The 11,778-nt window shown below is 56.4% G+C and overlaps 1 protein-coding gene across 1 annotated transcript in view; it reads left to right on the forward strand.

The window, feature by feature from the left end:
• The window catches only part of KIRREL3 (kirre like nephrin family adhesion molecule 3), a 361,979-nt gene extending 350,737 nt beyond the window's left edge, over positions 1-11,242 (forward strand). Inside the window, exons 14-17 of the mRNA XM_056509830.1 lie at positions 620-727; positions 3,667-3,776; positions 9,467-9,553; positions 10,422-11,242. Coding sequence (XP_056365805.1) covers positions 620-727; positions 3,667-3,776; positions 9,467-9,553; positions 10,422-10,865 — 749 coding nt within the window. The 3' untranslated portion in view covers positions 10,866-11,242. The remainder of the gene's footprint in view (positions 1-619; positions 728-3,666; positions 3,777-9,466; positions 9,554-10,421) is intronic.
• The last annotated feature ends 536 nt before the right edge of the window (positions 11,243-11,778 follow it).

An 11,778-nucleotide genomic window follows, 5' to 3' on the forward strand; every position in this document is an offset into this window, starting at 1 on the left:
TGAGCCACAGCCCAAAATCCCCACCAGGAGCTTTAGTGACAGAGTTCTTGTAGGCAGAAGGATGTGGGGGTGCATCCCCTGCTCTGCCTCCCACACATCCCAGCCCAAAGTGCTCAGCCCCAGCATGGGCCATCCCTCCTGTCCCAGTCTTTGCAGCACCCTCAGGAATTTGGGAAAGATGACAGTTGATAGGCCACAGGAGAAGGCAGGAAATTGGGATATAAAATAGGCAGGGGCTGTGAATGATGACTTGGGTTAAGTCATCCATCAGTCTGCTTGGATGCCATTTCTCTTTCTTAATAATATTAACACACGGTCTTAATTTGCACTTCATCCTCCAGAGCAGCTCATTCATTAGCCCACAGAGCACTAACAAGAGCAGTTGCTAACCTGCTCCTCTGGCTCCCCCTCCTCTCCTCCCAGGGCACAGAGCGAGCAGGGCTGTACAAGCTGCAGTGTCCCACGGGCAGCCCGTGCCAATGGGGAGCAGGGAAGGACGCCCCAAAACCCTCCCCGGGCTCATCTCAGCCTCTTGCCAGCAGCCGGGGGGGGGTCCCTGCGGGAGAAGCCCCCTGTGTGACCTCCATGCCCTTCATGCTCGCTCTCCCTCCCGTTGCAGAGTCGGTGCCGATGGCGGTGATCATCGGGGTGGCCGTGGGGGCCGGCGTGGCGTTCCTGGTGCTGATGGCCACCATCGTCGCCTTCTGCTGTGCCCGCTCCCAGAGGAGTAAGTGTCACCCCCCCACCCTGCATCCCTTTGGGGGGACAGCTCTGGGGAGAGGGTGAATCGGGGAGAAATCAGAGCCGGGCTTGTCTGACACCATTTGCTGAATTTGCTTCTCGTGTTGGTCTGCCAAGTGTTTCCCTGTGGGAAAAGGGAAGGGTTAATGGAAAACATGCCGGGGTACCTGCTGATCCCTGTTAGCAGCACAGGAGGTGTGCAGGGCACCTCTTAATCTCTCCCTTGGAGAAATCCTGAGGTCCAAGAGGGAGAAGCATCCTCACTGTGCCACCTCGGTGCTTAAAAACCCTCCACAGTTCTGCTTGTGTTTTAATTCAGATTTTCCTGACATGCATATTCCTGGCAGGAATGAGAGCCAGCAGAGGGGTTTTTCATGGGACTTGTGCATTTTGGAGTCTGGCTGCAGTGGGAATACAAGTTACAATGACATTAGAGATGCAGGTAGAGGAGGAGGAGGGGGAAGCAGTGTGGCATTGTCTGGCATTAAAAAGGCACCGGGAAATTAAAGGAGGATTGTTGGCTCCGTGAAAAGACACCAAACCAGGAGGGAGAGGAGTGTGAATGTCTGGAGCATTCCCTGGGGAGAGGAGGAGATCCTTGGCGCTGCTCCCGGCTCGCCAGACGCGTGGTGAGGATCCCGGGATGCCAAACTCTCCACGTGTGTGCCAGAAAACCCAGTTGTTGTGCTTTTATTTTCCCCCAACTTGATGGTTTACAAAGCCATCAAAGACACCAGGCTGCTCCTGGATTCAGTAAGGACACATGGCCCCCCACTGCAGAAATGTGTTTAATTTTCAGCATGATAATGATGCCTCTCCCTGTTTTATCCCATTTGCTTTTGAGCTCTCACAGCCTCCATTAGCAAGAATTAATGAATTAAATAGGGGAAGTCACTTTTCTTGCTTTTTGGGGAAGGATTGAACCAAGTTTGATGTCATGGAGGTCATTTGGCAGCAAGGGACACTTGAAGGAAGCAGGACCAAGCCCTGGTCCCATGTCCATGGGCTGTTTTTTCCCCATGCTGCATCCTTCAGAGAAACAGAGAGTGTGTTCATTATTTCCCTCTCGTTTGATGGAACCAGATGGTGCAGAGCTCTTTACAGGACACACAGTTTCCCAGGAATGCCATGACAACAGATCCCAGACGTGGTGAAAACACCAGGATTTAGACCCTCACAAGCTGGAGACATGCAGAGATGGGCTGTTCTTCACGGGGAAAGCCAGGAGGGGACAAGGCCATCCCAGCCAAATAACCTGTGGTTTTTATCCCATTGGTAAATCAGGAAGAAGAGGCATTTTCCTCACCTGGGAAGGGCTGGGAAGATAGATTCTGGAAAGAGGGCACTGGGGACATGGTGGCAGGGTTTGAAGTCCCTTTTCTCCACCGTGCTTCCTATCCCATTTAGAAAAGGTTTTTGGGTCTCTGACACACCAGAGGCTGCTGGGTCTGGGCATCTTCCCTGCTCTGCTGGCAGTGGGATTCCCTGGGAAGAGAGCAGCATCCCCAGGCCAGGGCAAGGCTCCCTGTGCTCCCTCAAGGCTTCTTTGCCACTTCACTTTGGGATCAGAATAAGTAAGAGATCACCCAAGAGATCAGCAAAGATCCCTGCCCTGATCTCCCCTTCCCTTCCCTTCCCAAAACCTTTTGGAAGGGAAGAGCCAGACCACGACTAACAGCAATGGGGGAGGCAATTCCTGACCACATTTTTGGGAAAATAAAGGAAAAAAAAAAAAAAAAAAAAAAAAAAAAGGACCAGGTGCAGACACGCCGAGCCTGGAGGATCTGGAAAATAAAAAAAAATTTACTTCACATCTGTTGTTATATATTCAGTGACTTAACGGTCCAGAGTTATTTAAGGGGGAACACTCCTGGGAGAGGAGCTGCAAGACACTGATTAGCTTCTCCTTGTGATTAAAGACAGAGGCTCCAGCACCAGGAACGTGGTCCCAGCAGGACAACATTAAAAAATTAGTTGCAGTAACCTCCCAGTGCAAGGCTTTGCCTTGTGCCCTGAGGCTTGGGGGCTGTGGTGTGGAGGACAGGGGATGCCAGGAGAGACGAATTCAAGGACAGAGCTTTGAGCTGGTGTTGGTTACATCATTCAGTTTGGTTTAGAGATAAAACTCCCGGGGGGTCCAGCCTTTCCTGGGCTGATCCCCGCAATCCTGGCTTGGCAGGGGCTGCTGGATCCGTCAGCTGGAGGTAGATCTGACAAACCGGCGGTTCAAGGCAGTTTTTGGGTCTGGGAGGGCTGGCACAGCCATCCTGGGAGGTGAGAGCCAGATCAGTGGCTGGGGCCCGGCTTCAAAGCTGCTGAGGTCTCGCTGCTCAGATTTGCCTCCATCTCTGCTTTTCATCTCGGCTTTGCGCCGCCGCTCCGCTCCCGCCGCTCCGCGGCTGTGCTTTAATTCTGCTGAAATGACTTGTTCAAAGCACGCCTGACACCTTCAGGGAAGGCAGGGAGTCTCTCCAGGAATGTTTCTCTCTACTCTCATTGTCATTTCCAGGATGCTTGGAGATGATAAAACCGTCCCTGTGCTCATTGCTTGGCCTTTTCCATGTGTTGTCTGCACCCCAGACTGCGGGAGGTTTTTCTCAGGGGCTCCCTGTGCCTGGCCAGAGCTGGTCCATCCCTCGGCAGCAGCATTTCCTACTGACCAGCGGGCTGGACAATGATTTCAGTCCCTGTGGGAGCAGTTTTTGTACAGCCCAGCCCGTGGTGACAGCACCGTGAGTGTGGCAGAGGCCAGCCGAGCTCCAGAAGGAATTCCCGTCGGAGCCTGAGCTGTCCACACCTTATGGCAGCGCAAATATCGCTCCTCCAGCTCTCTGTGGGCTGCTGGGCCGGGGTTATTTTCTCATCAGGTCCTGCAGGAGCTCCGCTGCCTCGGGCTAACCCCGTTCTCCGTCTCTGTCTCCCCAGATCTCAAGGGTGTGGTGTCTGCCAAGAACGACATCCGCGTGGAGATCGTGCACAAGGAGCCGGCCTCGGGCAGGGAGGCGGAGGAGCACCCGACCATCAAACAGCTGATGGTGAGCACTTCCTCAGTCCCTCCCCCTCCTAAGCCATCGCTCCGGGCGCAGTTTGATGGTAACGAGCCCGGACATTTGTCGTTCAGCCCCGTAATAACCACTCGAGGCAAAGATGCTCTTCCAAAAATCCTCTTCTCGACACCCGCATTCTCGTGCCGTAAAAACTCCTCCAGTGAAACTTGGCTCATGGGGAGGGAGAGCTGGTGGGGGTTTATTGCAGTGACCGGGCTAATTGCGAAGCGAATTTGCCACCTCACACCTGGGAAGCTGCAGAGGGCAGGGAGACACACGGTGGGTGATAACGAGCTCATTAATAGGGGAGGTGTCACCTTCACCTCGGGGACCGACAGACACGGGCAGGGCAAGGGTGGATCGCTGGAATCCCAGGAAACCCGGCGTGGTGCTGGTGCATCCTCACCACCAGCCCCTCTGTGTGCTGTGGCCACTGTGCTCTGTGTCTCAGCCCCAGCTTTCACTGGCTGGTGACAAACAGAAGCTGAAAAATGGCAAAGAAACCTTAAAAAAATAAATAAATAAAGGGATAAAGGATGGGAAAGGGAGAAGGGATTGAAGAAGCCAGTGGCTGCTTTCTAGGCTGCTGGGTGGTTTTTTCCTCCTCTAACTCTCAATTTTGTGGGTAGCACTTGTATGTCCTGCCTGCAAAAGCTGTTCCATGGATGCCTGGTGGGAAGGCAGGCTGATCATCGTAGGGTGGGTGGAATTGCTTGCTGAAATTGTCAGAATTGCCAGAGTATTTAGACAGCCAGGGAGCCTCCAAACAATGAGGCAGGAGGAGGTGGAGATCTGACAACTTATCCCAGCCCCACTGAAGTTCCTGTACAACACACGTCATTCCCAGTAGGGCTTTGCCCTGAGAAATCTGCAAGTCCACGGTGGGATTTGCAAGGCTGGAAGGACAGAGGAGGCTGGAGTTGGGTTTGGAGCAATCTGCTGGGATGAAAGGGAGTGAGAAGCTTTCTCTCCATGGGACCCTGTACATCATCTGTGTGATCAGCTGTGCCAAGCCCAGATCTGGCTCCCACGGGGGCATCTGGGGTCATCCCAAATCCCACTCCAGACTGTAACCACCAGGCTGGAAGCACACACAAAGCCTCAGCAGAAGAGAACATTTAGCACTGAGTGAACAAGGAAGAGGATGGTGGTGGGAGGTCAGGCATTGGATCTTGGAAGACAGCCTGGGGACTTTCTTAGGTTATTTGCAGGAGCCAGGGGGTGATTTCACATCAGCCTGTGCCTTGGTGAGGCTGGGAGCAGAGCTGAGCTGAGCACGTTGCAATGAGGATTCTGGCAGGGTGGAAACGGTGCAGAAAAAGAAATGACAACATTTGTTTGAGAGCTGGGAAAAAATGCCTTACAGGGAGAGGTTGTGGAGCTCCTGGGTTTATTGGCCAGAGTGGTGAGAGGTGGTTTGGTCACAGCTCAATGGAACTGTTTAAGTGTGAACAGGGAAGGCAAAGCTGAGCACTTTCAGATGTGACACAACAGACTCACAGTCTGGCTGGACTGGAGGAGCTGGACTGGAAATCTTCCCCTTTCCTGGCCAAATCCAGACACTTTCCCTGAAAATACAGCAGTTGGAAATGACATCATTGGATCAGCACTGTTCAGGAGCTGGAAGAGATGGTCCATGATCTCTGACCCTGATGCTGGCAGGGTTTGGGACATCCTACCTGCAGGGAGAAGGCATCAAACCCCCTCCCCTGCCTGGATCAGAGCCTCCCCACCCTCATCTGCCCTCAGCAAGCATGTTCCCAGGAAATACTCCCAAATTCCTTCTCTTCTCAGGATCTGCAGGGACCTCCTCTGTGCTTCATCCACATCTTTGCTGTGTCCAGCAGCTGGTGTGGGCATCCTCCTCTGCCATGACACCCAGCCTTGGATGCCAAACAGGTTCCTGATGAAATGTTCCGACTTTGTCAATGAAATGAAGGATCTTGCTGATGAGGAGCAATGAGACCACTTTAGCAGGAGGAGGAGGGCAGTGCCCAGCACCTCTCTGCCCTCACCCCAAGATTTTGCAGCTCTCCCTCCTCCCAGCATTATTCCCTCTGCTCCCCCATTTGCCTTCTCCGAGCATCCTGTGAGATCTGCATCCCCTGAGATGATCTCCTCGCCCTCACCAGTGCTCATCACACCTTGCAGTTTAATAGCAACTGTGGCTGTCATTGCCATGCCCGGGGCTCAGGATCATTAATGTGGATTTTAACGAGGAGCAGCCACGCTGGCAAACATCTCCTCGCTGCTCTCCATCCTAATTCCATCCCGGCCTCTCAGCCGAGCCCCTGACTCCAGCCCAGCCCTGCTCCTGCTGAATTTCAGGATCCTCAGCACCGTGGATGTGCTTTGCTGCTCGTGTCCCGCTCCTGGCCGCAGGCTGCCAGCGGGGCTCTCCATCCCCCCAAACGCTGTTTTGTCATTCTCCAGCCATCTGCGACCTCCGCAGCTCACCGTGCTTTTCACAAGTAATTATTCATGCATCTATAAATTCATTAACACCTTAGGATACGCGTCACGCTGGCTGATTTGCATATGTTCACATTGCCTCAGCGGCGTTCCCATCCCCTGCTCCGAGAGCTGTTCTGCCAGGCAGTGCCTACGGGCAGGGAAAAGGCTGCCAGCTCTGATGGCTGGAGGCAAAAGAGCCCGGTAAAGGGTCTGATCCTGGAGAAAATGAGCCACAACAGCCGAATTCTCCCTCCTGCGGGATTGCACGGGCACGGCAGCTCCGTTGAGCCGGGATGTGAGGAGGGAGATGAAGAACGGGATGAAGAACATCAGCTCCGGCGTGGCACAGCCTCCTCCCTTCCCACGGCTGCGTTTATTCCTGGCTGATGGGTCCCCGTGGCTCCCAGCTGTGAAACGGGGCTGATCATCCCAAAGGAGCCATCCCCACTGCCGTGAGCAGTCAGGGACCATCCCGAAGTGACAGGCGGGAAGAGGCATCCCAGAGATCTCCTTCTCTGGGTCATCCCTTCCATCAGAGGGGATCCAGTGTGCCCAGGCAGATCCAGGCATCACCTTTGGTTCATGTTTGGAGTGGAACAGTCAAAATAATCAATCCAGTGATAGGTTTATCTTTTCCTGTCTCCTTAAACCCACCCCTCTGCTCCAAGGACTGTTCCTAGTTTGTTCCCAGCCTTCACAGGTGGTCAGACACCTTTTCCAGACAGGTGCTCAGCTCAGATCCCTGTGGAAGAGGAAAAATCAAAGAAGCAGGATTCCCATTCTGGGCGAGGCTCGTTCCTACCTGCAGCCCAGTGGACACAGCATCCCTTTCTCGGGCTGGGACCTGCTCCGTGTGCCCAGGGCCACTGCCGCTGGCAGAGCCTGGGCTGAAGGATGCTCAGGAGGAGTCCCGGGGAACATCCCTCCTCACAGCCGACCCCTTCCAGCAGCACCAGCCCATCCCAAAGCAGGATTTTGGGGAGAGGTGCGACAGGGCGCTGCAGCCACCCCCACCCCAGCGGGAGCTCACATCGCCGAGGTCGGAGGTGTTTGCAGGTGATAAAGCTTTATCGAGCTGGGAATTCCCACAGGGGTTCTTTATTCGCGGGCTTGTTCCCTCCCTGGGAGCAGAGGAAGTCGCTGTTCCAGAATCATCCCTCACCCTGGTAACACAAGGGCTGCCGGGTGCGTCCAATTACCCACCCAGCCGGAAATATTGTAATTAAACCTGGGGCGAAGCGGGGGGAGGCACTTCGAGCCCGCCAGGTCTGGAGGATACTCAGAGACCTGAAGCAGCATTTTAAAAAACATATTGTGTCCACTAATGAAAGCCAAGAATTTAATATCCTGTCGGATTCTCCATCTCGGTGTCTCCGTTTGGTGGCTCCGCATTTCCAGAGCGGGGCGGGATGCGGTTTGTCACATCCCTCAGCCACGCTGATCCGGCAGGCACCGGCGAGGTTTGGGAATGGACAGGACTTTGTACCTCACCCCTTTGTCCTGGGGATGGGCAAGGCTGGCGGTGCCTGGCAGTGCCAAGCAGGATGAAGTCCTGGCAGGATGTTCGCAGCCTGGGAACGGCGCTGGCAGGAGGGAACGATGGCCACGTATCCCCAGCCATCTGCAGCCCAGCCCCGGAGCATATTGGTGCTGTCACCTGGCTGGAAAAAAAGGAATGACACTGGGGAATCCCATGCCAGGGCATTCAGACATCTCCGGTCTCTTTCTCCATGTGTTTCCCTCATAATATCGGTGATGGAGTGAACTTGAGTTAACTTCCATCCCTTCGGTGTTTGTGATGACAAAGCAGAAATCGCACTAATGAGAATCCCACCGCCCACTAATCAAACTTTAATAAAGTTGTTGTTAATGACCGGCTGTGATGGGGGAATTGCAGGTTCAGTGATGTGATGGCGCTTTGTGGCCCTCCTGTGGGAGCTGCAGACCCCAAACCCACGGGGTGCAGCCGAATTCAGAGCATCCTGCAGCCCCGGGACAGGCAGGGTCCCCACGGGACTCAAGGAGCATCCCAGCGCTTGGATCATTCCACCATCACTTCAAGAGGCAACACAAAATGGCTTAAACACCCCATCAAACCCGACATGAATTCCGGGGAGGTTTGGTCACTGTCCCCTTGGTTCCCACTTCCCTTCTCCCCTCTCCATCTGTGGGTCTGGCCCTGCCCGCTTGGGCCGTCCACGCCAACACACAAAAAAAAAGCCAAATCCAAGAAGTGGTTTTTCCTTTTCGCCCCGAGCTGGGACCTGTTAAACCCTTTCAATAGAGTTAATACCCCCAGTCTGCCTTTGCAGAGATGCTTTAGAGGATCGAGGGGATCGCCGGGGCTGGCAGAGCAAAAAAAACCCTCCACATCCTATTTTAGCTGCACTCGTTTAATCCTCGGCGACACTTGTACTTATCCTGGCAAATCAATGGCTGATACCGGCTTTCTTTTCCCTAGGAAAACTCAGGTACTTTAATTTATTGCCTTTAACAGCCACATCAAAGGCTTTCGAGAGATGAACAGCAAGCGCCGCGGGGTGAATTTCCACAGCCACTTACCATCTTAAAGAGGAGAGAATTTGGGCAATAAAAGGGGATTTTGGGGCTGATGTGGGGCTGTGATCCCAGAGAAGCCGGGCTGGAGGCGTCGGGTGAATACGGGAGAAGCTAAAAAAGGCAACTGAGAAATCGGTTGATAATTATCCTGCTTCCTGCACAGCCCCCCGTGCTGAAGGATGGGTAATTAAAGGCGCTGTGTAATTAATGTGCACCTTGCCCCTCCTCTCCGCCTCCCCCCAATCACAGCCAGTCTTCAAAGGAAAACTAATGAGGCGGCCAAGTTCAGCTGAGGAAGAAAGGATGAGGAGAAAAAAAAAAAAAAAAAAGTGATTTTGAGGCTGTTGCTTTAGGCAGGCGGGTGCAGCCCCAACTCTCACCACTAAATAATTCGTTTTCTCATCAGCGCGTCTTTTTCTGCCCTAAACAGGGAAAAACAATCTGTAACCCACGGAATTGTGTGGCTTTTGGGCGTCAGCCCGGCTGCACCGCCCTCGCACACCGCTGGGCACCCCTGGGCAAGTCCTTGAATCCGGCTGGTGGCAAATTCCCAGTGCCCCGGGGCTGATGATGGATGTGGGGCTCGCCCAGAGTAGCCTGAGGGCGGTGGGGAACGCGGGGCCGGGCGGTGCTGGGATGCTGACCCTGCCTGCATCCTTTCCTAGATGGACCGGGGAGAGTTCCAGCAGGATTCGGTGCTGAAGCAGCTCGAGGTGCTCAAGGAGGAGGAGAAGGAGTTTCAAAACCTGAAAGTGAGTTGGATCCTGGGGCCTGCCTCTGTCCCCAGTGGAGAGGTGGGGTCAGAGTCCCCCCGGTCACTCCTGCCCCCCGGGGTGCTGGGACCCCCTCCCCTGCCCATCCCCGGGCAGAACCAGCCTCACCCAGCACTGCTGGCTGGCCTTGGACCGTGTCCCCAGTGTGGCCTGTTCCAGAGGCTGTCCCTGTACAGGGAGAGAGGCTCTGGCATGCTGGCACTGTCCCAGCAGCTTTTATGGGTGACAAAGGTGTGTGCCAGGACAGTGGTGTGCAAGGGCCACTCGTGTCCCGGCCTGGAAGGGGCTGAACGGATTGGAATCCACGGGTGGCACAACAGGGCATTGCTGGGTGGTTTGGTGGTTGAAGTCTCCTCCAAAGGGGGGCTATGAAAATGGGGAAGGGTCTGGAGGGTTCATACGAGGAGAGGCTGAGGTGACTTGGCTTGTTCAGCCTGGAGGAGACCAAGGGGAGACTCATCAGGGTCTGCAGCTTCTTCCTGAGGGACAGCTCTGCTCTCTGACCAGCAGCAGGACCCGAGAAAATGGCTGGAGCTGTGCCAGGGGAAGGTCAGGCTGGAGATCAGGGAAGGTTCTTCCCCCAGAGGGGCTGGCACTGCCCGGGCTCCCCAGAGAACGGGCACAGCCCCGAGGCTGCCAGGACAACGCTCTCAGGGAGGGATTGTGGGGGGTCTGTGCAGGGCCAGGGGCTGCTCTGGATGATCCCTGTGGGTCCCTTCCAGCTCAGAGTATTCGATGATTCTGATAAGTCTTGCATGTCCCAGGTGGATGGGCAGGGTGGGCACCCCAAATACCACCATACCCAGGGAAGCCACCACCAACCCGGCCCTCTTCTCCCCTTCCCCAGGACCCCACCAATGGCTACTACAGCGTGAACACCTTCAAGGAGCACCACTCCACGCCCACCATCTCTCTGTCGGGCTGCCCGGCTGAGCTGCGCCCGGCCGGCAAGCAGCGGGTGCCCACGGGCATGTCCTTCACCAACATCTACAGCACCCTGAGCGGGCAGAGCCGCCTCTACGACTACAGCCAGCGCTTCGTGCTGGGCATGGGCAGCAGCTCCATCGAGCTGTGCGAGCGCGAGTTCCAGCGCGGCTCCATGAGCGACAGCAGCTCCTTCCTCGACACCCAGTGCGACAGCAGCATCAGCAGCAGCGGCAAGCAGGACGGCTACGTGCAGTTCGACAAGGCCAGCAAGGCCTCCGCCTCCTCCTCCCACCACTCCCAGTCGTCTTCCCAAAACTCAGACCCCAGCCGGCCCCTGCAGAGGCGGATGCAGACGCACGTTTGAGCCCCTCCGGGGGCTCGGGACCCTCGGCGTGGGCGCCGCGCTCGGACAGCGGCGGGGAGAGGCCGGACCCGGCCCCCCCAGAGCGGGGCTGGGGCAGGGGGCCGGCCGAGCACCCCCGTCCCCGGCACATGCTAAGCACAACCCCGCCGAGGGGAGCCGCCCCTCGCCCCCAGCCGCTTCCCGCTGCCCTCTCCCCCCCGGCTCCTCTCCTTCCCTCGTGCTGTTCGGTGTCCGTACCTATAGAGTCCGTGTCGGGGGGTCGGGGGGGTCCCGCCCTGTGGGACAGGAGGAGGGGACGGCGCTGGGACCCCCCGGGAAGGGCCTCTCCACGCTGTATCGCGGCACCGCCGTCAATACAAGAGGTGTTTCTCGTGGCACGCCTGGCTGATGGCCACCCCGCGGGGACATCGGCTTCCCTGGCACTCTGCCCCGGCACGCACCCGGCCTGGAGCCTGCCCGGCTGTGCCGTGGCTTCCTGGGCCGTGACATGGCCGGTGGTGCAGGGAAACTGAGGCACGGGGCGGCTGGGACCCCACAAGCCCAGCGTGGGAGCCAGGAGATGGGGCGCCACAACAGGTAAGGGGGTGTGGGGACACAAGGGCATGGGGACAGGCCACCCTCCCTGCATCTCGCAGCCCCAAAACTCCCTCACACCCCCTCATCACACCCCAGGAGCACCCAGCCCTTCCCAGCCTCACCAGGACTTTATTGGGTGCCAGCGTGAGCCCCAACACCCCCATCCACGGGTCCCCCCGACACCTGCAGCCCCACGGGGGCAGAGATCCTACAGCAGCAGGGAGAAAGCACCAGTCAGCCCCTCCGTGGTGGGGGGACATCCCAAATGCCCACCCCTGGAGCCAAGCGCACACCAGCCCACCCAAAGCCCCTTGTCCCTGACACCAGTGGCATGAGG

Source organism: Oenanthe melanoleuca, chromosome 24 (assembly GCF_029582105.1).
Source record: "Oenanthe melanoleuca isolate GR-GAL-2019-014 chromosome 24, OMel1.0, whole genome shotgun sequence".
Classification (NCBI taxonomy): domain Eukaryota; kingdom Metazoa; phylum Chordata; class Aves; order Passeriformes; family Muscicapidae; genus Oenanthe; species Oenanthe melanoleuca.